Source organism: Haliotis rufescens, unplaced genomic scaffold (genome assembly GCF_023055435.1).
Source record: "Haliotis rufescens isolate VD_foot unplaced genomic scaffold, xgHalRufe1.0.p SCAF_13, whole genome shotgun sequence".
NCBI lineage: Eukaryota > Metazoa > Mollusca > Gastropoda > Lepetellida > Haliotidae > Haliotis > Haliotis rufescens.
Window position 1 is genome coordinate 36,994,468 of NW_025963813.1, and position 26,257 is coordinate 37,020,724.

The 26,257-nt window shown below is 42.4% G+C and overlaps 1 protein-coding gene across 11 annotated transcripts in view; it reads left to right on the top strand.

The window, feature by feature from the left end:
* Positions 1–26,257, top strand: part of LOC124152559 (multiple epidermal growth factor-like domains protein 6) — a 317,625-nt gene that overhangs the window by 287,803 nt on the left and 3,565 nt on the right. For 10 of the 11 annotated variants that reach the window (XM_048394515.1, XM_048394506.1, XM_048394507.1 and 7 more), the window contains 7 exons: positions 1,304–1,561; positions 2,797–3,051; positions 4,387–4,515; positions 5,471–5,596; positions 6,949–7,083; positions 20,189–20,223; positions 24,308–26,010. In XM_048394515.1, coding sequence (XP_048250472.1) covers positions 1,304–1,561; positions 2,797–3,051; positions 4,387–4,515; positions 5,471–5,596; positions 6,949–7,083; positions 20,189–20,223; positions 24,308–24,349 — 980 coding nt within the window. In that variant the 3' untranslated portion in view covers positions 24,350–26,010. The remainder of the gene's footprint in view (positions 1–1,303; positions 1,562–2,796; positions 3,052–4,386; positions 4,516–5,470; positions 5,597–6,948; positions 7,084–20,188; positions 20,224–24,307; positions 26,011–26,257) is intronic. The other variant, XM_048394508.1, reaches the window with a different exon arrangement.

The window sequence follows — 26,257 nt, forward strand, 5'->3', positions numbered from 1 at the left end:
CATGTATGATATTTGCATTTTACACAGGGACCAATGATGCACTACACACATGTATGACATTCACATGTATGATATTTACATTTTACACAGGGACCAATGATGCACTACATACATGTATGACATTCACATGTATGATATTCACATGTATGACATTCACATGTATGATATTTGCATTTTACACAGGGACCAATGATGCACTACACACATGTATGATATTCACATGTATGATATTTGCATTTTACACAGGGACAATGATGCACTACACACATGTATTACATTCACATGTATGATACTCACATTTTACACAGGGACTGATGATGTATTACACACATGTATGACATTCACATGTATGATATTTGCATTTTACACAAGGACCAATGATGCACTACACACATGTATGACATTCACATGTATGATATTCACATTTTACACAAGGACTGATGATGTATTACACACATGTATGATATTCACATGTATGATATTTACATTTTACACAAGGACCAATGATGCACTACACACATGTATGACATTCACATGTATGATATTCACATTTTACACAGTGACCAATGATGCACTACACACATGTATGACATTCACATGTATGACATTCACATTTTACACAGTGACCAATGATGCACTACACACATGTATGACATTCACATGTATGATATTCACATTTTACACAAGGACCAATGATGCACTACACACATGTATGACATTCACATGTATGATATTTGCATTTTACACAAGGACCAATGATGTACTACATACATGTATGACATTCACATGTATGATATTTGCATTTTACACAGTGACCAATGATGCACTACACACATGTATGACATTCACATGTATGATATTCACATTTTACACAAGGACCAATGATGCACTACACACATGTATGACATTCACATGTATGATATTTGCATTTTACACAAGGACCAATGATGTACTACATACATGTATGACATTCACATGTATGATATTTGCATTTTACACAAGGACCAATGATGCACTACACACATGTATGACATTCACATGTATGATATTTGCATTTTACACAAGGACCAATGATGTACTACATACATGTATGACATTCACATGTATGATATTTGCATTTTACACAGTGACCAATGATGCACTACACACATGTATGACATTCACATGTTTGCTCTTCATATTTTACACAAGGACTGATGATGTATTACACACATTTGCAAGACAGGTGCTACATCCCTATGCAAGATTCTAATTCAACCTATATGCATTACGCGCAATACTGATGGCTAAGGTAACATTTCAGGTTGCGGTGACGGAAAGTTTGGCCCGAACTGCGGACAGATGTGTCAGTGTGTGAATGGCGGCGTGTGCAACAATGCAACCGGGGAGTGCACGTGCAGGGCTGGCTACATCGGGTCCACGTGTGAAAAGCGCTGCCCTGAGAACAGATACGGCCACAAGTGTTCCAAGATCTGTCGCTGCCAGAACGGAGCCCGCTGCAACGAGAAATCTGGGAAGTGCAAATGTCCACCGGGATATAAAGGAGAACTCTGCCAGGAAGGTGGGTTGTGTTCAGCTGTAGACAGCTGGCAACTTGGTTGGTTGGTTGGTTTAGGCTGCACTCAGCAATATTCCAGCTATATGACGGCAGTCTGTAAAATAATCGAGTCTGGACCAGACAATCCAGTGATTAATATCATGAGCATCGATTTGCGCAATTGGGATCGATGACATGCATCAAACCAAGTCAGCGAGCCTGACCACCCGATCCCGTTAGTCGCCTTTTACGACAAGCATAGTCGCCTTTTACAGCAAGCATGGGTTGCTGAAGACCTATTCTACCCCGGAATCTTCACAACTGGCAAATACGTACAATTGCAGATGCAGGGGATGTTGCAATCATAGTGTCCGTCCGGCTCTTTGTCCCTCACCAGTCCGATTTCCGTTTCTGGAGCAGAACTCCCAAACCATTAGATATTTCTTGTTGATACTTGGTATATAGATCAGTCCAGTGAGGAACTGAGCCTTTTGATGATTTGGAATTTTTAATCTTTTTATTTTGATTGTTTTCGTGACTTTTCATGATGAAAACAAGTTGTTTTCCGTTTCTGGAGCAGAACTCTAATACTGTTAAATATTTTTTGTTGAAACTTGCTTTGTAGATCAGTATAGAGGGGAACTGGTGCTTTTTGAGGAATTTTTTTTCTTTTTTTTTTTTCCATGACATGAGTGTAGTGCTCGTTTCAACACAAAAACTTCAAAACTGTTGTATGTCTTTTTGTATGTTAGGGAGGGAGGGTATTCAGGGGTTGGGGGATGGTGGGAGAGAGGGTATTAAGGGTGTGGGGGATGCATGGTAGGAGGGAGGGTTTTCAGGGGCTGAGGATGATGTGAGGCAGGATAGAGCTGGAGATGGTGGGAGAGAGGGTATGAAGGGGGTGGGGGATGGTGGGAGAGAGGTTATTAAGGGGGTGGGGGATGGTGGGAGGGAGTGTTTTCAGGGGGTGTGCTGGAGGGAGGGAGTGTTTTTTTACGGGTGGGGGGATTGCATGAGGGTGGGTATTCAAGGAGTGGGGGTCATGAGAGGAAGGGTTTTCAGAGAGGTGGGAAGGAGGGTTTTCGTGGTGGGATGTGGGAGGGAGGGTTTTCAAGGGGTGAGGATGGTGGGAGTTGTTTTTTTAGATGGTTGTGATGGTGGAAGAGAGGATTTTCAGGGGATGAGGATGGTGGGAGGGACTGCTTTCAGGGAATGGTGATGGAGGAGTAGTCGTAAACCATGGAGTTGCTGTGTTTCAGCCTGCACATACGGCACATACGGTGACGGCTGCTCGATGAAGTGCAACTGCATACACGGCCTCTGCAACCACCGGACGGGAGATTGTCGATGCGACCTGGGCTGGATGGGCCCGAAGTGTAATGACCAGTGTTTAAGTGGACGGTTCGGCCCCAACTGTAACCACACCTGCACGTGTCAGAACGGGGCGGCCTGCGACCCCGTCACCGGATGCTGTCATTGTGTCGATGGCTACTATGGACAAAACTGTGACCTGGGTAAGACCTGGAGGCCTCATTCCTAATTGTTAAGAAAATTAATAGTAATATGACTGAGAAATATTATATATTCATGGAAATAGTGTGTTCCGGTAATTAAATAAGGTATTTAACAAGATTAAAGGCACATTTCCAATTAAAACATTTTTGATACTTTCAAATCAATATTGTTGATGTACTACTCCTCTACTACAATGCTGTGAAACAGTGAATGGGAAACAGTGAATGGGAAACAGGCCATCATCCCACATTCAACTGTTGCTTGAAGTCACATGATGACCCAAGCTGTTTAGACATTATCTTTGAAATATTTCAGAATGTGTCTCTCTGACTCTTTATCTCCCTGTCTCTCACCTTGTCTCTCTTTGTGTCATGTGTGGCTTGTGTCTATCCGGATCTCTGTCTCTCCCTCTGTCCCCCCTGTGTCTTCCTCTATCTCTCCCTGTGTCTCCCTCTGTCTCTCCCTGTGTCTCACCTTGTCACTCTTTGTGTCATGTTACGCTTGTGTCTATCCGGATCTCTGTCTCTCCCTGTGTCTCTCCCTGTGTCTCACCTTGTCTCTCTTTGTGTCATGTGTGGCTTGTGTCTATCTGGATCTCTGTCTCTCCCTGTGTCTCACCTTGTCTCTCTTTGTGTCATGTGTGGCTTGTGTCTATCTGGATCTCTGGGTGTCACTGTCTTGTGTATATCTTCTTTTGTCTTTCTATGTCTCTGTAACATTGTGTGTCTCACTTTGTCTCACCTCAACTCATTTATGGTTTGTTGTGTTTCCCTGTGTCTCGCCATGTCTCATGTATGTCTTTTGGTGTCTCGCTGTGTCTCTCTTGGTATCTCTGTATCTCGCTGCGTCTCACCATGTCTTGTGTCTTTCCGTGTCTCGGTGTCTCACTATATCTCACCATGTCCCATGTAGGTCTTGTGTCTCTCTGTATCTCACCATGTCCCATGTATGTCTTTTGTCTGTCTGTGTCTCACTATATCTCACCATGTCAAATGTATGTCTTGTGTCTCTCTGTATCTCACCATGTCCCATGTATGTCTTGCTGTGTCCCTGTATCTCTCCTTGTCTCACCATGTCTTGTGTATGTCTTTCGTCTCTCTGTGTCTCACTATATCTCACCATGTCCAATGTATGTCTTGTGTCTCTCTGTGTCTCACTATATCTCACCATGTCCCATGTATGTCTTTTGTCTCTCTGTGTCTCACTATATCTCACCATGTCCAATGTATGTCTTGTGTCTCTCTGTGTCTCACTATATCTCACCATGTCCCATGTATGTCTTGCTGTCTCTCTGTATCTCTCCTTGTCTCACCATGTCTTGTGTATGTCTCCAGCTTGTCCAAGTGGAACTCATGGCCCCTACTGCAGTGACCGATGTGACTGTGTCAACGGCGCCAAGTGCAGCCCCACCAGCGGCCAGTGTAAATGTCTGCCAGGCTACACAGGCGATAGCTGTGAACTCAGTAAGTTGTCCTCCAATCACCTCAGGGGCGGTTGGGTAGCCTAGTGGTTAAAGCATTCACTCGTTACGCCAAAGACCCGGGTTCAATTCCCTACATGGGTACAATGTGTGAAGCCCATATCTGATGTCCCCCGCCGTGATATTGCTGGAATATTGCTAAAAGCGGCGTAAAACCATACTCACATTTATCACCTCATCAGTTCAATTTTCCCGCAATTTTGCCTTTTACACCCAGTAGAATCTGTTTCGGAGGATAATCAAGACTGGTTATTCTCTGTCATTGATGCTTTATTTTTCCAAATCAAGGATGGCATATATCAAATCTGAAACTATATACATATATATATATATAGAATGTCTAGTGACCATGACTTTGCTGACAGTCTATGCAATTTTTGTAAAGAAGACTTAGATGATGAATATCATGCACTATTTACAGCTTATACCAACTTAAGGTCAAGATATTTGCCCCTGTATCATTATGAATATCCTACCATGCACAAGTTTGCATCATTACTTACAAGAAATGACGAAAGCATTTTATTTCAGCTAGCTCTTTATCTCGAAAAAATGTTTAAACTATGAAATTCAAAAGCCAATATTAACCGAAGCACTCCGACACAATGTGCCTAATATTATCCAATCATCCGTACTATTGGCCTATAAGGGATAAATTATGTTCAAATCTGAAATTGGATTTGATGTCCACAGTGAAGCATCAACTGTCTCTTAACTTACAGGGGCGGTCAGGTAGCCTGGTGGTTAAAGCGTTCGCTCGTCACGCCGAAGACCCGGGTTCGATTCCCGACATGGGTACAATGTGTGAAGCCCATTTCTGGTGTCCCCCGATGTGATATTGCTGGAATATTGCTAAAAGTGGCATAAAACCATACTCACTCACTCACTCACTCTTAACTTACAGTATTCCTCTTTACTAAAGCTGTCTGTGTTTGCAGCGTGTCCTCATGGAAAGTTTGGGCTCCGATGTCGTGAAGAGTGCAACTGTGGTGCAGCCGAGTGTGACCATGTGACTGGGGAGTGCCTCTGTCCACCCGGCGTGACCGGACCTCAGTGCCAGGAAGGTATGTCACTTCTCTTCACTTACTGCTCTTGTGTCATCTTCCCAAAGCAAGGGAGTTAGCTGACTATAAAAGTCCATCTTCCCGAGGCAAGTGAGTTAACTGACTACAAAAGTCCAGTTTCAATCCTTGCCGAACTAGGCTGGTATTATGGAGTTACATTATTTGGCTGGACTAACGAGTCTATGCATAGTCCAATCAAAATCGGGCTCCGAAATCGAAATCCCGGTCGTAAATTGTCATGCAGATTTCGGTCGATTTCAGGATTTGCAAAGCATGTGCACCGCTAACTCGTTGTCAACAGATATTTTCTAAATCTTTTCATGTTTTTAATCAAGGTGCACACGTGATTTGATGCATTTTGCAATGCAAGACTTGTTTTATCACAATATATAGATCTTGATTATCGATCAGATCATCTTGACCGGGCGCCGCCGTTTTGTTTGAAGCAAATGCAAGTGATAAGAGAGGTGGAATCCGATTGGTCCATAGGAGAGGCATAGAAGGGACATAACTTGTAATAGCCACTGATGGCGCTAGGATTGAGCCTGGAAATTGCAGCCTAGTTCGCCATGTAAAACCTTTGTTCTTACAGGTTTTACTAGATCACCTTTCACTGTTACATGCTGCTCTGACCCGTGAAGATTCCGGGGTAGAATAGGTCTTCAGCAACCCATGTTTGCCGTAAAAGGTGACTATGCTTGTCGTGAAAGGCGACTAACGGGATCAGGTGGTCAGGCTCGCTGACTTGGTTGATGCATGTCATCGATCCCAATTGTGTGGATCGATGCTCATGATATTAATCACTGGATTGTCTGGTCCAGACTCGATTACTTACAGACCGCCGTCATATAGCTGGAATATTGCTGAGTGCGACGTTAAACAACAAAGCAAGCAACCAACCAACATGCTGCTCTTGTGTTTGGAAACCTTCTAGTAAAAGCATTCACTCGTCACATGGAAGGCCGGAGTTCAAAATCCCCACATGAGCACAATATATGTGACCCACCAGAGGAAAAGGAACAAAACGGGTGCTAGGATACAATTGCGCTGCGTCATAAAGACGTTTGACGTCAACTAATTTCAGTGAAGAAAGCCATGTGTGATGTCATGTAGCTCTGTAATAAATATAAATTGAAGCTTGTGAATTGTATTTTTGTGTTCCGAAGATGCTTTAGTTTTTTAATATGATGAAAAGTCAAAATGTGAATTTTCACCCATAAGGTCCCTTATCTCAGGGCTGGTCACACAAGAAGCCTATTTCTGGTGTTACCTGCCATGATATTACTGGAATAAACAGCATAAAGCTCAATTCACTCACTCACTCTCTTACATGTGGATGTGTTTTGCTTCAGCCTGCACACGAGGGAAGTACGGACCGAACTGTGAATACTTCTGCGACTGCAAAAACAAGGGCATCTGTGATCTGTTGACGGGGGCATGTGACTGCCTGGAGGGCTTGACCGGGCCACGCTGTGACATAGCATTAAGTAAGACAAGCCCAGCCTATGGCGATAGTGTCAGAAATGCTGTAGAATTTAACAACATTTACATCCTAATAATGCTTTTATTACCAATACTACTTTCCTGAGAACTACTTTTCTAACATCTGTGTGATGGTGCATTTTCCACTCCTGTGTGTGCCCTTATGCCGCACTGTAGTTAGACTCATCCGCCCATCACGATCATCACCATCATCGCCATCATCATGGTAATCATCGCCATCATACATGTCACATATCAAGTCATTTCTTTGGTCAGAGGTCACAAGGGAATAACTTTTGTCTTGTGGCAGATTTAAGTCCCTTTGCCTTGTGGCAGAAGTGAAACCTTTTGTTTTTTCTTTGTCATTGGTCAGAAGTGAAAATATCTTCCATATGTCAGAAGTGACCCTATCTAACATAGGTCAGAAGTGACAATATATCCCATAGGTCAGAAGTGACAATATCTAACATAGGTCAGAAGTGACAATATCTCCCATAGGTCAGAAGTGACAATATCTAACATAGGTCAGAAGTGACAATATCTCCCATAGGTCAAAAGTGACAATATCTCCCATAGGTCAGAAGTGACAATATCTCCCATAGGTCAAAAGTGACAATATCTCCCATAGGTCAATAGTGACAATATCTCCCATAGGTCAAAAGTGACAATATCTCCCATAAACACGATATGCGTCATTCTGACATACATTCTACTCCCAAAAAGGGACCACCTGATTCTTTCACATTACTATAATTATGTGTCATGCCATGTCATGCCATGTCATGTCATGTCATGACATCACAGATTAACTATAGTTGTATGAAAGAATCAAGTGGTCCTTAGCTTTGTAGGGAGTAGTACATATATCAAAAGTAGGTCGCTTTGTCAAATGTCAGAAGTAAAGAACGGCGTAACATGACAGGTCACAGGTACATGTCCAGTAACACGAAGACCCTGTGGATTGTCAGGGATAGGGTCAGGGCACGCCGTTATATTGCTGGAATATTGCTAAAAGCGGCATAAAACCATACTCACTCACTCACTGTTGATTGTCACGAGCTGGTGTTCCTCTCAGTCGTAGGTGCGAGATGATTATGGGTGTTGAGCACTACAACAGGATGGAAACACACCAACTATGCAACACTCAAGATAGAAAGACTGGAAATGCTCACGTTTAAAGACGATGTAATATATTCAGAAATCTTTGTATATTGTATATAGTTGTAGGATTGTAGTTCAATGAGTGTGATTAGATTGGACACAGCTGATTCGATTTTTATTGGAATCGTTTCATCCTCTTGAGGACTAAAACATATTAGTTAATACTTAATATTTCTTTAGGATAACAACAGGTTAAACCTAAAATCTTTGTGATGTAAGAAAAGGAAACAGGCCTAAACTCAGTTATTAGGTTATTTTGGAAGTGTAAATTTGATCACTGATATTCTATCAGTCCTGAGTTTATACACATGGCCACAGAAACTATGCCAGTCTTTCAATCTCTGCAAATGTAATGCAAGGTTGTCCTCTGTCCTTACAGCACAAATAATTAATTTGGAGTGAACTCATGTCAATTGAATCATTATGCAACGAAAAACATTTTTTGAAAATATGATTAGTATATGCCCCCTATGGTTTTTGAGAGACATTTTTTCATATTGTTTTCAAAGACCGTGTGGGTCATTTGTTGAAATTTGTGGTGTGTATTTGCAGTTTTGATTTACTCGGTGATGTGATGATAGACTCACACAGACACTACTCTCCTGGCAACAAAAAATTATGGAAAATGAATACAGAATTAACCCTATGAAGAACAGGTTTAAGTGATGTGCTCCCACCACTTCCAATGTCTTAAAGTCTCAAACAACATCGATAGCGATGGCTCAGCACTGTGGTATAACAGAGACCGTATAATAGATATCATATGGTCTCAGTTTAACGACAGGTACAGTTGTCACAGATGTTAGGCGTTATGAGTCTATATACCCAGTTCTAGTTACTGTATAATGGACAAGGATAGGGTTGCGACGGGAACTTGAGTACCCAATAACGGGTCGGGTAGCTTAGGACTCGAGTCTTGAAAATTGTTCAGGGGAGATAACTCTAATCGCCTTTCATAACTCATAAGTCACTTCAAAATGGATGACAAAGCGGACAAACGTTCAAATGTTTAGGCGTATTTTGACCTTGATGACACAAAGAAAAAGACCAAATGCCGTCTCTGTGGCATATGTATCAGCTACGCAGGTAGTTCGACGACTTCCATGAAAAAGCATCTAAGATTTAAACATAAGAGCATTTCTCTTGCCGGCAGCAACAGCACGAAAGCCAAGAAACAATCAACTTTAACGCAAGGGGCTAAGATTGTATAATCTTCAGCCGATGATTAATACCTTAGAATAGATCAATAGATGTTTGATGACCTTTTATTCGCAAAAGCATTACAAACAAGTGGGACAACATTGAACTACGGGTACTCGAGTCCGGTTCGGGTATTGTCTGCCGGGTACTCGAGTTCAGTTTTCGTACCCTGTCGCAACCCTATAGACAAGGACTGCACATTCAGAGTCATGAAACATCATTGTATTGGACAAAATACCCAGTTTTTTGATAATTTAGCACTGTTACGATGACTTTCTCATCTTCCCATGTCTGACCCGGAATCTCTTTGTCTGTGTGTCTTCTGGCAATGCACACAGCCACATTGCTTCCATGTTCCGTGATAATTAATAAAGTAATGTCCTCCATTTCATCTGGCAGATTAACACGGTGTGATTGCATGACCCACGACCAGTCATATTTCATTTGTATTCTCATGTCATCATGTCCTATCAATCATGCTCAATCTTCAGCATTCGAGGATTACCTCCCCTTACTTTTCCAACAATTTTGAATTACCTCCCTTCTGGTTTAAGTCAAAACCCACCTGCTTCCCATCCATTTGGAAGTCACCACCCCAATTGTTTTCAAGCATTTGGAAGTCACTGCCTCATTCTTTTCAAGCATTTTGAAGACACTACACCATTCTTTTCAAGCATTTTGAAGTCACTACCCCATTCTTTTCAAGCATTTTGAAGACACTACACCATTCTTTATTCTTTTCAAGCATTTTGAAATATCCTACACTTATTTTCAAGCATTTTGAAATAGCATCCTTTTTATATTTCAAGCCTTTTGAGACTAATATCTTTTTCCTCTTCAAGCTTTTTATCAATATCTCCTCTTGTTTCTTAGCATTGTGGGAGTTCCTGGTTATGTCAGGTTCATGAATTGTGGAAGAATGCCACTTGACTGGCAGCGTTTGACCTCTCACGCTTGTTTTAACACATTTTGCTTTACTTTTCGTCTGGATTCCCACATGAGGAGAACTCTGCCTCCCGTGTCCACTCTAGATAATAGTACTAAGGTGACTACTAACTATATCCTACTCTGGTCAAATACGGGTACATCATTTCCATGGAACATTTAAATCAAATTTCACAAAATATTCTTTTTACATTTAAAATTAAATGAACACAGTTCTGTGTAAAATATACTGTTTTATGAAACTATTGTGTTTAATACATTTGTTTTTCTGAAGCAGTTGTGTTTACCACTATTAGATACTTTTCAACCAGTATTGTTTCATGTATGAAAAACATTTTTGGAAAAGATTGTAAATTTTGATGATAATTACATTTGCTGATTAGGGCAGTACCAATCTGTGAATGAATTAATTTTATGTGTTTTATTATTCTTTGATGAAGTCAGTTTTGATTTTCTGCTTCAAGTTCCATTGGAGAGTAGCAACCAGTATTTGACCTCAGAGTTATTGTTACATACTATTACCCTCATCACTAGTTATGTAATGTCTTCCATTGCACTGCAGATGTACATTGTCAAAGTTTTTCTCGCTATCATTATGGTCCTTTCATATGAAGAAAATTAAGTTTGAAGGGCAATAATATATAGAGTTAGTTGTATGGATAAGGTCTGAATAGGTGTAGTATATAAAACTAGTTGTAGGGATAATGTCTGAATAGGTGTAGTATATACAACTAGTTGTAGGGACAATGTCTGAATAGGTGTAGTATATAAAACTAGTTGTAGGGATAATGTCTGAATAGGTGTAGTATATTAAACTAGTTGTAGGGATAATGTCTGAATAGGTGTAGTATATAGAGCTAGTTGTGGGGAACATGCATAATGGGCAGCAGAACATTAAGTTAGTTGTGAGGGCAGAGCAAGAATAAACATGGGGAATACTAAAGCGAAATATTTTCTAAATTATTATTATAAATTCTGTTATTTTTTCTGAGGTAAATGTCTTGTAAATGTGTTATGTGTCAACTCGGTCCTGTGTTTGTAGTTTTATGTAGATATTATTTTCGAGAGATACAAAGAAAACTTGTCTGTAGTCTCATTCCCCTGCTTTCTGTCATAAGTTGCCTTGTTTGAATCATTGATCATCTTGTGTACCAGTAATGATACAGACACACCTGACAGACAGTCTGTCAGACAGTCAGACAGTCAGTCTGCCAATCTGTCAGTCTGTTTATCAGTCTGTTTATCAGTCTGTTTATCAGTCAGACAGTCTGTCTGTTTATCATCCCGACACAACGACTGACATTTCCAAAATCAGTTCCTGCATGTCTCCTTTGTATTATTTTCAGAGAGGAAAACGCTTTAAGCAAAGTGAGCTAAATCAGTTAAATAAAAAGACATTACTCCCACCAATCAAAAGCTTTGACAATGTATTGACCTTGAGTTGACCTTGTGTTGGCTGTTGCACTCTCTTTGGTTTGCCACGTTGTTCCGCTAACACGTTTCAGTTTCAGCCTCGGTTCCGTTTGGCATGTGTTTTCTTGAAGGCCGGTGTAGCCGGGACTTGTTGTCTGTCTGGGTTATGTCTGTGTCTGTGTCTGCGTCTGTGTCTGCGTCTGTGTCTGTGTCTGTGATTACAATTATCGTAAACTACTGGTAAACGCAACGATGATGAGATCTGTGTGGTCATTTCCATGTATATGAATGTGGAACACTCCAGTCTGTTTCTGGGATGCTGCAACAATGCACACAAATACCAATCAGATGTTTGATCCTGCGTTAGAATTGGTCATTAGCGGCCTATTCTGGTCGCTGTAGCAGGTGCAGGTGGGCAGGCTCGGTCACTTCGTTAAAGGCGTATCAACGTATCCCGATGACGTGGATCCTTCACAATATCAATCACTGGATTGATGGTCCAGACTTGATTATTTACAGGCTGCCATGGTCATATAGCTGGATGAATGTGGCGTTAAACAATATACACATTCCACATATGCTATTCCGGCAAAGCCAAACTTCCTGTCAAAAGTATAATATAACTGTGTCTCTGAGCGTCTTCTACATGCCTGTGTTTGTCACTAGGAAGTGGTTACTACATGGTTAAAAAAAACACCCTTTGTTAAAATAACAGTGTAGTCAACATTCAATTGATGAATAGAATAACAATGAAAAGAATTATAACACAAACTTGTGTTCATGAAGTAAAAATAACACAAATACAAAAATTGTGTCTGTGATAGCAACAAAAAATCATTGGTAATCTGTGACAGCGAACATTACAGCCAAGACATTTTCAACAAAAAGAGGATTTGATTGACATGTGAGTTTACACTGTCTGAACCATGATAATATCAGGGAGGATAGTCCCATGCTAACACTCGGGCAAATGATGGGCTCCACGGGGATTCTGGGTTAGAATTGCTATAGGTCCCCATCAACCTCTGCTTGTGATAAGATGCATCTTGATGGATTAGGAGGTCAGGTTGATGACTTACTTGATTGTGTGTCACAGTACCCGACAGGTTGGAGCAGTGCTCATAATATCAATCACTGAATTGTCTCAGATACAGACGGCCGGTGAAGATTCCGGGGTAGAATATGTCTTCGGCAACCCATGCTTGCCGTAAAAGGCGACTATGCTTGTCGTAAGAGGCGAGTAACTGGATCAGGTGGTCAGATTTGCTGACTTGGTTGATGCATGTCATCGTATCCCAATTGCGTGGATCAATGTTCATGATGTCAATTGCTGGATTGTCTGGTCCAGACTCGATTATTTACAGACTGCCGTCACATAGCTGGAATATTGCTGAGTGCGGCGTTAAACAACAAACAAACAATCTGATCCAGACTCGATTGTTTTAGCAGGAACATTGTTGGGTGAGGTGTAACATAACAAACACACAAGTAACTGATGGAGGAGACTATAGCCTGTTTGGACAAGATGTCAGACAATGTTTTACAGTTAATCTGACCACCTCCGTGGCCTAGTGGTGGAGCATCTGGCCGTAGAGTGGAAGGTCCAGGGTTGGACCCCTGGCCGCGCCCTACTAATAGACTTGTCTGAAGATGGTGTGGGGTATTTATGTTAAACTGGTGTCTCAGTGGGCTAGCACTCTAAAATCGGCATCAGTCTGGACTTGTTTAAGAGCACACACACTAACACTAACACTAACACTAACACATACTCACAGACACACACACTAACATGCACACATATGCACAGACACCGACACACACTAACACATGCACACTAACACTCTCTAGCACACACACTAACATACACACAAGCACACACACTAACACACACAAGCACACACACTAACACTCTCTAACAGATACACACTAACATACACAAGCACACACACTAACACTCTCTAGCATACACACTAACACACACAAGCACACACACTAACACTCTCTAACAGATACACACTAACACACACAAGCACACACACTAACACTCTCTAACACATACACACACACTAACACACACAGACACACACACTAACATATGCACAGACACACACTAACACATACACACTAACACTCTCTAGCACACACACTAACATACACACAAGCACACACACTTACACACAAGCACACATACTAACACTCTCTAACACATACACACTAACACACAAGCACACACACTAACACACAAGCACACACACTAACACTCTCTAACACATGCACACTAACACACACACACAAGCACACACTAACACTAACACACACACTATCACAGACACACACACTATCACAGACACACACACTCTAACACACACACTAGCACACACACTAACACACACACTAACAAACACACAAACACACATTGTCCAGGTGGGGCACTCTGTTTGTCTTGACATAGCTGTGTAAAGTGACAGTAGATTTATGTGTTATTCTGGAGTACGGGAAGCTATAAATCCCCCCTCGATCAGTATAGGAGATGTGAATGAATCCAGAATTTACAGCCTAGTAAGTTACTTATCTGGGTCAGTGAGTTTACAGCAGCCACCATACATTAATTCAACTTGAGCTGGGTGGGCTGATTACCTACATTTCCTTCTCCACACTGAGACAGTAGACACTAGATATCCTCCACCACACTGAGACAGTAGACACTAGATTTCCTCCTCCACACTGAGACAGTAGACACTAGATTTCCTCCTCCACACTAAGACAGTAGACACTAGGTTTCCTCCTCCACACTGAGACAGTAGAGTCTAGATTTCCTCCTCCACACTGAGACAGTAGACACTAGATTTCCTCCTCCACACTGAGACAGTAGACACTGGATTTCCTCCTCCACACTGAGACAGTAGACACTAGATTTCCTCCTCCACACTAAGACAGTAGACACTAGATTTTCTCCTCCACACTGCGACAGTAGACACTAGATTTCCCCTTCCACACTGCGACAGTAGAGTCTAGATTTCCTCCTCCACACTGAGACAGTAGACACTAGATTTCCTCCTCCACACTAAGACAGTAGACACTAGATTTCCTCCTCCACACTGAGAGAGTAGACACTAGATTTCCTCCTCCACACTAAGACAGTAGACACTAGATTTCCTCCTCCACACTGAGAGAGTAGACACTAGATTTCCTCCTCCACACTAAGACAGTAGACACTAGATTTCCTCCTCCACACTGAGACAGTAGACGCTAGATTTCCCCCTCCACACTGAGACAGTAGAGTCTAGATTTCCTCCTCCACACTGAGACAGTAGACACTAGATATCCTCCACCACACTGAGACAGTAGACACTAGATTTCCACCTCCACACTGAGACAGTAGACACTAGATTTCCTCCTCCACACTAAGACAGTAGACACTAGATTTCCTCCTCCACACTGAGACAGTAGACACTAGATTTCCTCCTCCACACTAAGACAGTAGACACTAGATTTCCTCCTCCACACTGAGAGAGTAGACACTAGATTTCCTCCTCCACACTAAGACAGTAGACACTAGATTTCCTCCTCCACACTGAGACAGTAGACGCTAGATTTCCCCCTCCACACTGAGACAGTAGAGTCTAGATTTCCTCCTCCACACTGCGACAGTAGACACTAGATTTCCTCCTCCACACTGAGACAGTAGACACTGGATTTCCTCCTCCACACTGAGACAGTAGACACTAGATTTCCTCCTCCACACTAAGACAGTAGACACTAGATTTCCTCCTCCACACTGCGACAGTAGACACTAGATTTCCCCTTCCACACTGCGACAGTAGAGTCTAGATTTCCTCCTCCACACTGAGACAGTAGACACTGGATTTCCTCCTCCACACTGCGACAGTAGACACTAGATTTCTTCCTCCACACTGAGACAGTAGACACTAGATTTCCTCCTCCACACTGAGACAGTAGACACTAGATATCCTCCACCACACTGAGACAGTAGACACTAGATTTCCTCCTCCACACTGAGACAGTAGACACTGGATTTCCTCCTCCACACTGAGACAGTAGACACTAGATTTCCTCCTCCACACTAAGACAGTAGACACTAGATTTCCTCCTCCACACTGCGACAGTAGACACTAGATTTCCCCTTCCACACTGCGACAGTAGAGTCTAGATTTCCTCCTCCACACTGAGACAGTAGACACTGGATTTCCTCCTCCACACTGCGACAGTAGACACTAGATTTCTTCCTCCACACTAAGACAGTAGACACTAGATTTCCTCCTCCACACTGAGACAGTAGACACTAGATATCCTCCACCACACTGAGACAGTAGACACTAGATTTCCTCCTCCACACTGAGACAGTAGACACTAGATTTCCTCCTTCACACTAAGACAGTAGAGTCTAGATTTCCTCCTCCACACTAAGACAGTAGACGCTAGATTTCCCCCTCCACACTGAGACAGTAGAGTCTAGATTCCCCCCTCCACACTGAGACAGTAGACACTAGATTTCCCCCTCCACACTAAGACAGTAGACACTAGAGTTCCTCCTCCACACTGAGACAGTAGACACTAGATTTCCTCCTCCACACTAAGACAGTAGACACTAGATTTCCTCCTCCACACTAAGACAGTAGACACTAGATTTCCTCCTCCACACTGAGACAGTAGACACTAGATTTCCTCCTCCACACTGAGACAGTAGACACTAGATTTCCTCCTCCACACTGAGAGAGTAGACACTAGATTTCCTCCTCCACACTAAGACAGTAGACACTAGATTTGCTCCTCCACACTGAGACAGTAGACGCTAGATTTCCCCCTCCACACTGAGACAGTAGAGTCTAGATTTCCTCCTCCACACTGAGACAGTAGACACTAGATATCCTCCACCACACTGAGACAGTAGACACTAGATTTCCTCCTCCACACTGAGACAGTAGAGTCTAGATTTCCTCCTCCACACTGAGACAGTAGACACTAGATTTCCTCCTCCACACTGAGACAGTAGACACTAGATTTCCTCCTCCACACTGCGACAGTAGACACTAGATTTCTTCCTCCACACTGAGACAGTAGACACTAGATTTCCTCCTCCACACTGAGACAGTAGACACTAGATTTCCCCCTCCACACTTAGACAGTAGACACTAGATTTCTTCCTCCACACTGAGACAGTAGACACTAGATTTCCTCCTCCACACTGAGACAGTAGACACTAGATTTCCTTCCTCCACACTGAGACAGTAGAGTCTAGATTTCCTCCTCCACACTGAGACAGTAGACACTAGATTTCCTTCTCCACACTGAGACAATAGACACTAGATTTCCTCCTCCACACTGAGACAGTAGACACTAGATTTCCTCCTCCACACTGAGACAGTAGACACTAGATTTCCTCCTCAACACTGAGACAGTAGACACTAGATTTCCCCCTCCACACTGCGACAGTAGACACTAGATTTCCTCCTCCACCCTGAGACAGTAGACACTAGATTTCCTCCTCCACACTGAGACAGTAGACACTGGATTTCCTCCTCCACACTAAGACAGTAGACACTAGATTTCCTCCTCCACACTAAGACAGTAGACACTAGATTTCCTCCTCCACACTTAGACAGTAGACACTAGATTTCCTCCTCCACACTGAGACAGTAGACACTAGATTTCCTCCTCCACACTTAGACAGTAGACACTAGATTTCCTCCTCCACACTGAGACAGTAGACACTGGATTTCCTCCTCCACACTGAGACAGTAGACGCTAGATTTCCTCCTCCACACTGCGACAGTAGACACTAGATTTCCTCCTCCACACTGAGACAGTAGACGCTAGATTTCCTCCTCCACACTGCGACAGTAGACACTAGATTTCCTCCTCCACACTAAGACAGTAGACACTAGATTTCCTCCTCCACACTGCGACAGTAGACACTAGATTTCCTCCTCCACACTTAGACAGTAGACACTAGATTTCCTCCTCCACACTGAGACAGTAGACACTAGATTTCCTCCTCCACACTGAGACAGTAGACACTAGATTTCCTCCTCCACACTGAGACAGTAGACACTGGATTTCCTCCTCCACACTGAGACAGTAGACGCTAGATTTCCTCCTCCACACTGCGACAGTAGACACTAGATTTCCTCCTCCACCCTGAGACAGTAGACACTAGATTTCCTCCTCCACACTGCGACAGTAGACACTAGATTTCCTCCTCCACCCTGAGACAGTAGACACTCTGGTTATCTCAGAACTCATCATGTCTTAGTGCATGTTGATGGACAAGTCTTTTCAAAACCATATTTTTCAAGATATATCTTTAGATATATTCTGTAGGGTTTGGAAAAATGCACCAACATCCCCTGCTTTGAATGTTTCAGTGAGATCAAAGAGTTACCTCCCTTCTAATCTCTTTCTATTACAAAACATTGACTGGTAATGCAGGAAGTAGGAAGATCTGTTCTTCAGAAGTTAAACATGTGTGAAAACCTACCATCAACCACTGGATCACCTGGCTGTTCATGCTATCAACCATTGGTTCATCTGGATGTTCATGCCATCAACCACTGGATCACCTGGCTGTTCATGCTATCAACCATTGGTTCACCTAGCTGTTCATGCTATCAACCACTGGTTCATCTGGGTGTTCATGCTATCAACCACTGGTTCATCTGGATGTTCATGCTATCAACCATTGGTTCACCTAGCTGTTCATGCTATCAACTACTGGTTCATCTGGATGTTCATGCTATCAACCAATGGTTCACTGGGTGTTCATGCTATCAGCCACTGGTTCATCTGGCTGTTCATGCTATCAACCACTGGATTGTCTGTTCATTCTGTCAACAACATGTTAACCTGGTTGATAATGTTCTCCGACACTGGTTTGTCTTGCTATCAAACACAATCAATAGTGGATGATTGGATAGCCTTGTGGTTGAAGAGCTGGTAAAATTTACAATGGGTGCAATGGGTGCAGTGACACAGAGATCTGCATATAGGTTAGACCCGGGAAATGTTATAAGTCAGTGGCAATTTTTAGTCAATAAGTCTGAAAGTTCAAAAAGATGAGGGCGGTCGGGTAGCCTAGTGGTTAAAGCGTTCGCTCGTCACGCCGAAGATCCGGGTTCGATTCCCGACATGGGTACAATGTGTGAAGCCCATATTGGTGTCCCCCGCCGTGATATTGCTGGAATATTGCTAAAAGCGGCGTAAAACCACACTCACTCACTCACTCACTCAAAAAGATGAACCATGACAACAAATCACTGCAATACCATTTGTGATTGGATGAATTTCTGATAAGAAAAGCGCTAGACTAAGTCACAACAGCTCTTGACAGTGTGTCCCTGTGATACAGGGAGTATGATGCAAAGACACACACTGCACAGAAATTTAATTACGATTTTTGATAGCTGTGCATTGTTCTATTAGATCGATCCTGTAAATTACTTCTTAAATTATGACACATGTGATGTCTTGTGTAGCATTTCTGTCTGTCAATAGTCCGACTAGTTGAACAAACCACCTGTCAAATTGAAATTTTATCGGTCTATGACCGTTGACTGACATCCATCAGAAACTCTGGGATGAAGTCAACTTTTGTGTCCTCTGCGTTGATATGACGGGAATATTGCTAACAGTTGTCCCCAGACTCACTTGGTGAATGTAACAGTCTACCCTTGAAGATCCAGGTGGAGAATAGGTCTTCAGCAACCCATGCTTGCCATAAAAGCTTGCATAGATCAATGCTCAAGATGTCAATCACTGGATTGTCTGGTCCAGACTCGATTATTTACAGACCGCCATCATATAGCTTGAATATTGCTGAGTGTGGCGTTACAAAACAAACAACATCAGTGTAACAACGACACTTCTGTAACTTGTGAATACAAGAATTTATCAATGGAAGAAAAAATTGAGAAATACGTGTTCAATGTCTGTGTTCGTTCCGATACTGCATGGCATAATTACTCCTCAGTTGAAGCATTGTTTGTTGAAGCAGTTATTGTTCCTGCAAGAGAGCATGCATAATTACTTGAATGTGAAAATCACTTAATTAGTTATTATTTCAAGATTAGGCCTCACTGCATGATGGGAAATAATCTTTTTATGAAATGTGTCATAAATCATATTTAAATTATTAAAATAAAGTTGTGAATGGTAATCATTAAGAATTCAGAACTCAGATCCAGTGAAACCTGTGATACTGTGTACAAGTTAGATCTACATATGCTATTGAAATATGTTAATTGATATATTTACCAGTAACCATTCTGTTTATGGAATATTTGTTTAATAAATGGAATATGCATGCCATTACTCGGTGAGATCAAATTGTAAAAACAAGGACTTTTAATTACATTTTTCCTTTCTTTCATTAAGTAGCGAGAAAAGCTTCGACAAATGAAACGATGTTCGTAAGTACTGCACTCAAGATATAAATACCCCAGCATGCAGCCTCTTTATAAACACGTCCCTCACGAAGGGACTTTTGTAAGGGAGATCGTGAAACTCAGGAAACTTTGCGATGTGAGATGATAAAAGCTAGAGGAAGCTAGAGGCAGCTAGAGGCTGTTCTGACATCCGGTATCAGACAACCAGAAGCAGTGTCATGACGGTGTGACTAGCTGCTCCATTCTGCAGTGTTAGTGATGTTGAGGAAGGTGCAAGGGAGATAACTGGTGATGTAGAGGAAGGTTTAGGGCAGATAACTGGTGATGTAAGATGTAGGGGAGATAACTGTTGATATAGAGGAAGGTGTAGGGAAGATAACTTGTGAGGTAGGGGAAGATGCAGGGGAGATAACTGTTGATGTAGAGGTATGATAGAGTGAGTGAGTGTGGTTTTACGCTGCTTTTAGCAATATTCCAGTAATATCACAGCTGGGGACACCAGAAATGGGCTTCACGAATTATATTGATGTAGAGGAAGGTGCAGGGGAGATAACTGGTGGTGTAGGGGAAGGTGCAGGGGAGATAACTGATGATGTAGAGGAAGGTGCAGGGGAGCTAACTGGTGATGTAGAGGAAGATGCAGGGGAGATAACTGGTGATGTAGAGGAAGGTGCAGGGGAGCTAACTGATGATGTAGAGGAAGATGCAGGGGAGATAACTGGTGGTGTAGGGGAAGGTGCAGGGGAGAGAACTGGTGATGTAGAGGAGTGAGTGAGTGAGTGAGTGTGGTTTCACGCTGCTTTTAGCAATATTCCAGCAATATCACAACGGGGGACCCTTGAAATGGGCTTCACACATTGTATCGATGTAGAGGAAATTCCAGGGGGGATGTATTCTCTAGGTGAAAGGGGAGATAACTGGGGATGTATTCACTAGATGAAAGGGGAGATAATTGGGGATGTAGACACTAGATGAAAGGGGAGATAACTGGGGATGTAGACACTAGTAAGCTCCTCACAGCAATAGCCAATTTGCTAAGCCCTCTATAATACTGCTGCCACCTGTCACAGCTATCTTTTGAGCTGGATGGCCTTCAACCATGCATGGAGTTATACTTGCAAGGGACGAACAAGTGAGGACTTTTCTTCCCCCAGCTAAATTGTTCCTTTGTTTGTCAATTTGAAAATCAATTTCGTTTAAAACTATAATGTAATTAGTTTTGTGAGATTGTTCGTTGAAAAATGGGTTCTTTCCTGTTTGAACCAGATTGGCACCTGATTGCCAGTTTGTTTAGGGTTTACCTCAGTTTTGTATGGCAGTGACAATTCAATGAACACATGTTCCAAAACAATAGAGCCACCTGGACACCTACAGGTGTTACAGATGTTAATTACTGCAGGTGTCTCAGTTGACAATTACTACATGTGTAGCAGGTGCTAATTACTACAGGTTTTTCAGATGCAAATTACTACAGGCTTTACAGAAGAAGGGAATAGTTCTGTCAGTGTGGGCATATGATAATAGTGTATATGTCATCCATATGTACCTGATCACATATATAACCTTAAGATACACTATTGCACCACACTGATATTGGACTTGACTGCATGAGTCTTTGTTGAAATCTCAAGTGTCTGTCTTCAGTGTAGATGGACTTGACTGCAAGGGTTATTGGTGGGATCTCTAGTTCCCTTCTTCAGTGTAGATGGACTTGACTGCAAGGGATATTGGTGGGATCTCTAGTTCCCTTCTTCAGTGAAGATGAACTTGACTGCAAGGGCTATTGGTGGGATCTCTAGTTCCCTTCTTCAGTGTAGGGACTTGACTGCAAGGGTTATTGTTGAGATCTCTAGTTCCCTTCTTCAGTGTAGATGGATTTGACTGCAAGGGCTATTGCTAAGATCTCTAGTACCCTTCTTCAGTGTAGATGGACTTGACTGCAAGGGTTATTGGTGGGATCTCTAGTACCCTTCTTCAGTGTAGATGGACTTGACTGCAAGGGTTATTGGTGGGATCTCTAGTTCCCTTCTTCAGTGTAGATGGACTTGACTGCAAGGGATATTGGTGGGATCTCTAGTTCCCTTCTTCAGTGAAGATGAACTTGACTGCAAGGGCTATTGGTGGGATCTCTAGTTCCCTTCTTCAGTGTAGGGACTTGACTGCAAGGGTTATTGTTGAGATCTCTAGTTCCCTTCTTCAGTGTAGATGGATTTGACTGCAAGGGCTATTGCTAAGATCTCTAGTACCCTTCTTCAGTGTAGATGGACTTGACTGCAAGGGTTATTGGTGGGATCTCTAGTACCCTTCTTCAGTGTAGATGGACTTGACTGCAAGGGCTATTGTGGGATCTCTAGTTCCCTTCTTCAGTGTAGATGGACTTGACTGCAAGGGCTATTGGTGGGATCTCTAGTTCCCTTCTTCAGTGTAGATGGACTTGACTGTAAGGGTTATTGTTGAGATCTCTAGTTCCCTTCTTCAGTGTAGATGGACTTGACTGCAAGGGCTATTGCTAAGATCTCTAGTACCCTTCTTCAGTGTAGATGGACTTGACTGCAAGGGTTATTGGTGGGATCTCTAGTACCCTTCTTCAGTGTAGATGGACTTGACTGCAAGGGCTATTGGTGGGATCTCTAGTTCCCTTCTTCAGTGTAGATGGACTTGACTGCAAGGGCTATTGGTGGGATCTCTAGTTCCCTTCTTCAGTGTAGATGAACTTGACTGCAAGGGCTATTGTGGGATCTCTAGTTCCCTTCTTCAGTGTAGATGGACTTGACTGCAAGGGTTATTGGTGAGATCTCTAGTTCCCTTCTTCAGTGTAGATGGACTTGACTGCAAGGGTTATTGTTGGGGTCTCTAGTACCCTTCTTCAGTGTAGATGAACTTGACTGCAAGGGCTATTGGTGGGATCTCTAGTTCCCTTCTTCAGTGTAGATGGACTTGACTGCAAGGGTTATTGTTGAGATCTCTAGTTCCCGTCTTCAGTGTAGATGGACTTGACTGCAAGGGTTATTGTTGAGATCTCTAGTTCCCGTCTTCAGTGTAGATGGACTTGACTGCAAGGGTTATTGTTGAGATCTCTAGTTCCCTTCTTCAGTGTAGTTGGACTTGACTGCAAGGGTTATTGGTGAGATCTCTAGTTCCCTTCTTCAGTGTAGAGGAACTTGACTGCAAGGGCTATTGGTGGGATCTCTAGTTCCCTTCTTCAGTGTAGATGGACTTGACTGCAAGGGTTATTGGTGGGATATCTAGTTCCCTTCTTCAGTGTAGATGAACTTGACTGCAAGCGTTATTGGTGGGATCTCTAGTACCCTTCTTCAGTGTAGATGGACTTGACTGCAAGGGCTATTGGTGGGATCTCTAGTACCCTTCTTCAGTGTAGATGAACTTGACTGCAGGGGCTATTGGTGGGATCTCTAGTTCCCTTCTTCAGTGTAGATGGACTTGACTGCAAGGGTTATTGTTGAGATCTCTAGTACCCTTCTTCAGTGTAGATGGACTTGACTGCAAGGGCTATTGGTAGGATCTCTAGTTCCCTTCTTCAGTGTAGATGGACTTGACTGCAAGGGCTATTGGTGGGATCTCTAGTTCCCTTCTTCAGCGTAGATGGACTTGATTGCAAGGGCTATTGGTGGGATCTCTAGTACCCTTCTTCAGTGTAGATGGACTTGACTGCAAGGGCTATTGGTGGGATCCCTAGTGCCTGTCTCCAGTGCAGTCAATTTGCACTGAGATCTCAAGTACATTGTGAGAGTTGTGAGTAAACAACACCTTGCTCAAGTATTAATTCTGTGGTCTAGGTCTGGATTTAGGATATTGAGGCTGGATCTGCATCTTGAGATTCCCCTTCGTCTAGTCTTGGGGGCACGGAGTTATTGTAATGGCAAGGGATGTGGATATAAGGTGGGACTACATAAGGGTTGAATCCAGGTGTGGTGTAGGTCCAGATAGGGCTGTGTTGGACAGCTGCATCTAATGTGGTGTTGAGGAGGTACATCTGAGTTTGAAATGAGTGACTGCCTGTTGATGGTTGACTGTTGGTGATGTGATCAGCGTAGATCAACACTTTATATCCTTCTGTTGTTTTATTTTTGTTTTATTGTCCTTTCAGTCCCTACCGGGCCACGACGGGGAGACATCCCTTGGGCTGTGAACTACAGTCGAAAGTAGGCACAGCCTTCCATAAGAACAGTCGACTGAAATGTGTCCATTGTGTGTGGAGCGCAGTGCCTGAATATCACGTTTAAGTTACCTGATGGCATTTTCTTAGGATTTCTGACATTGCATCAGTTCTGTTTCTTTACCGACATGATTTGTGGAGAAATCATATTCTACCTGATGTACATGACGGTTACTTGGAAGGTTGCCATGGTGATATGTGGCCACCAGTGAGAATGTGTTGAAAGTGACATTATGGTGCTGAAACTGATCTCTCGCTGTGTAGGTGTTGTAAGCCAGGCTCTGATTGGACAAGGTTCTGTTATCATCCAATGAGGATGACTGAGACAACTGGCTTTTGGAAGCTAGAGGCTGATACAACGCAGGTCGTCTATGAGAGTGTAGCTGTGTTATTGTTACAAGTCTTTCATTGTAATATTTCCCATTTCAGTGTCCATGCTTATGTTCTGTATACTGCTCACAGAAAGTTAAGGATAACTTAAAAGGAAGAAATATGTCACTAACATTCCTTTTGGAACTTCAGATATATTTGTTTTAATTAATTTCGGTAAAAAGTCAAAGAGTGATCTATACAAACCGTTGATTGTGTATGATTAGATGTAACTCCCCCAGTGTTTGCGCAAAGCCTGGAGGCATATGTCATCTGATTCTCCCTGTTTGGATACAAGGACATCGTCCTCTCCTGTGTCCTCTAAGGGTCCCTGCAAGGTCCTTCATTTCCTGTGAGCAGTAGACAATGTATGACTTGTTTACGACGTCACTGCACTATGTGATCTGTTGGTGACCACTCTCAGGCATAGAGATAAAGTCCATATTTGTTTGTGTAACAAATAATTTGCATTTTTCATGTTTGTTGAGTATGGATGTGTTTGTTTCCTTTATTTTTTACAGTGTTATTCTTTTGTTACCTCTCTGTCAATGTCCACCCTCCTCTTGAAGCCAGTCGGGTTTTGAACGTAGTCAGGAAGTATACAATATTGCACATACAGTGATTTAGTGGTAAAACATGCAATCTCAGGCGTTTGGAATAAGTCAGGTAAGATATACAATATCATATGTTTTGAATATGTATGGTTATATATACAATATCACACTTATGGAATAAGTCTGGTAAGATATAATATCACACGTGTGGAATAAATCTGATAAGATATAAACAAAATCACACATGTTGAATAAGATGTTATTTTTCACAATTTTGCATTTGTGCTTGCTAAATCATTTACATTTGAAACTTTTTCATAGGGGTGTTTTATGGATCACCCTTTCCAAAAGACCCGTAAATGTTTTAAAGATCAGTTCTTATAGACTACAGAATGACTTCACCGACTGTGATGGTAAGTGTTGATGAAGCTGCCATGATGATCTCCCAATGCTGGCTGTACCTCCGAACTTCCATCTGTCATTTCATCATTTGCCACACAAGATATTTTCATTTATTGTTTATATTTTCAAGATACCTCACTAAAGGTGTACATAATTTTTTTAAAGACTTTAGACTGTTTTCTTACCTTTGGAATTAATCTTTGGAATGTAGTCTGACACATCTGCATCAACTGAATGGCTGCAGCCAAAAATATCATCATGTCATTTTCCCTATTGTGAAGAAACAGAGCTATTTAGGCCAGTGTGCAGGTTTTCCTATTTAGGCCAGTCTGCAGGTTTTCCAATTTAGGCCAGTCTGCAGGTTTTCCTATTTAGGCCAGTCTGCAGGTTTTCCTATATAAGCGAGTCTGCAGGTTTTCCAATTTAGGCCAGTGTGCAGGTTTTCCTATTTAGGCCAGTCTGCAGGTTTTCCTATATAAGCGAGTCTGCAGGTTTTCCAATTTAGGCCAGTCTGCAGGTTTTCCTATTTAGGCCAGTCTGCAGGTTTTCCTATTTA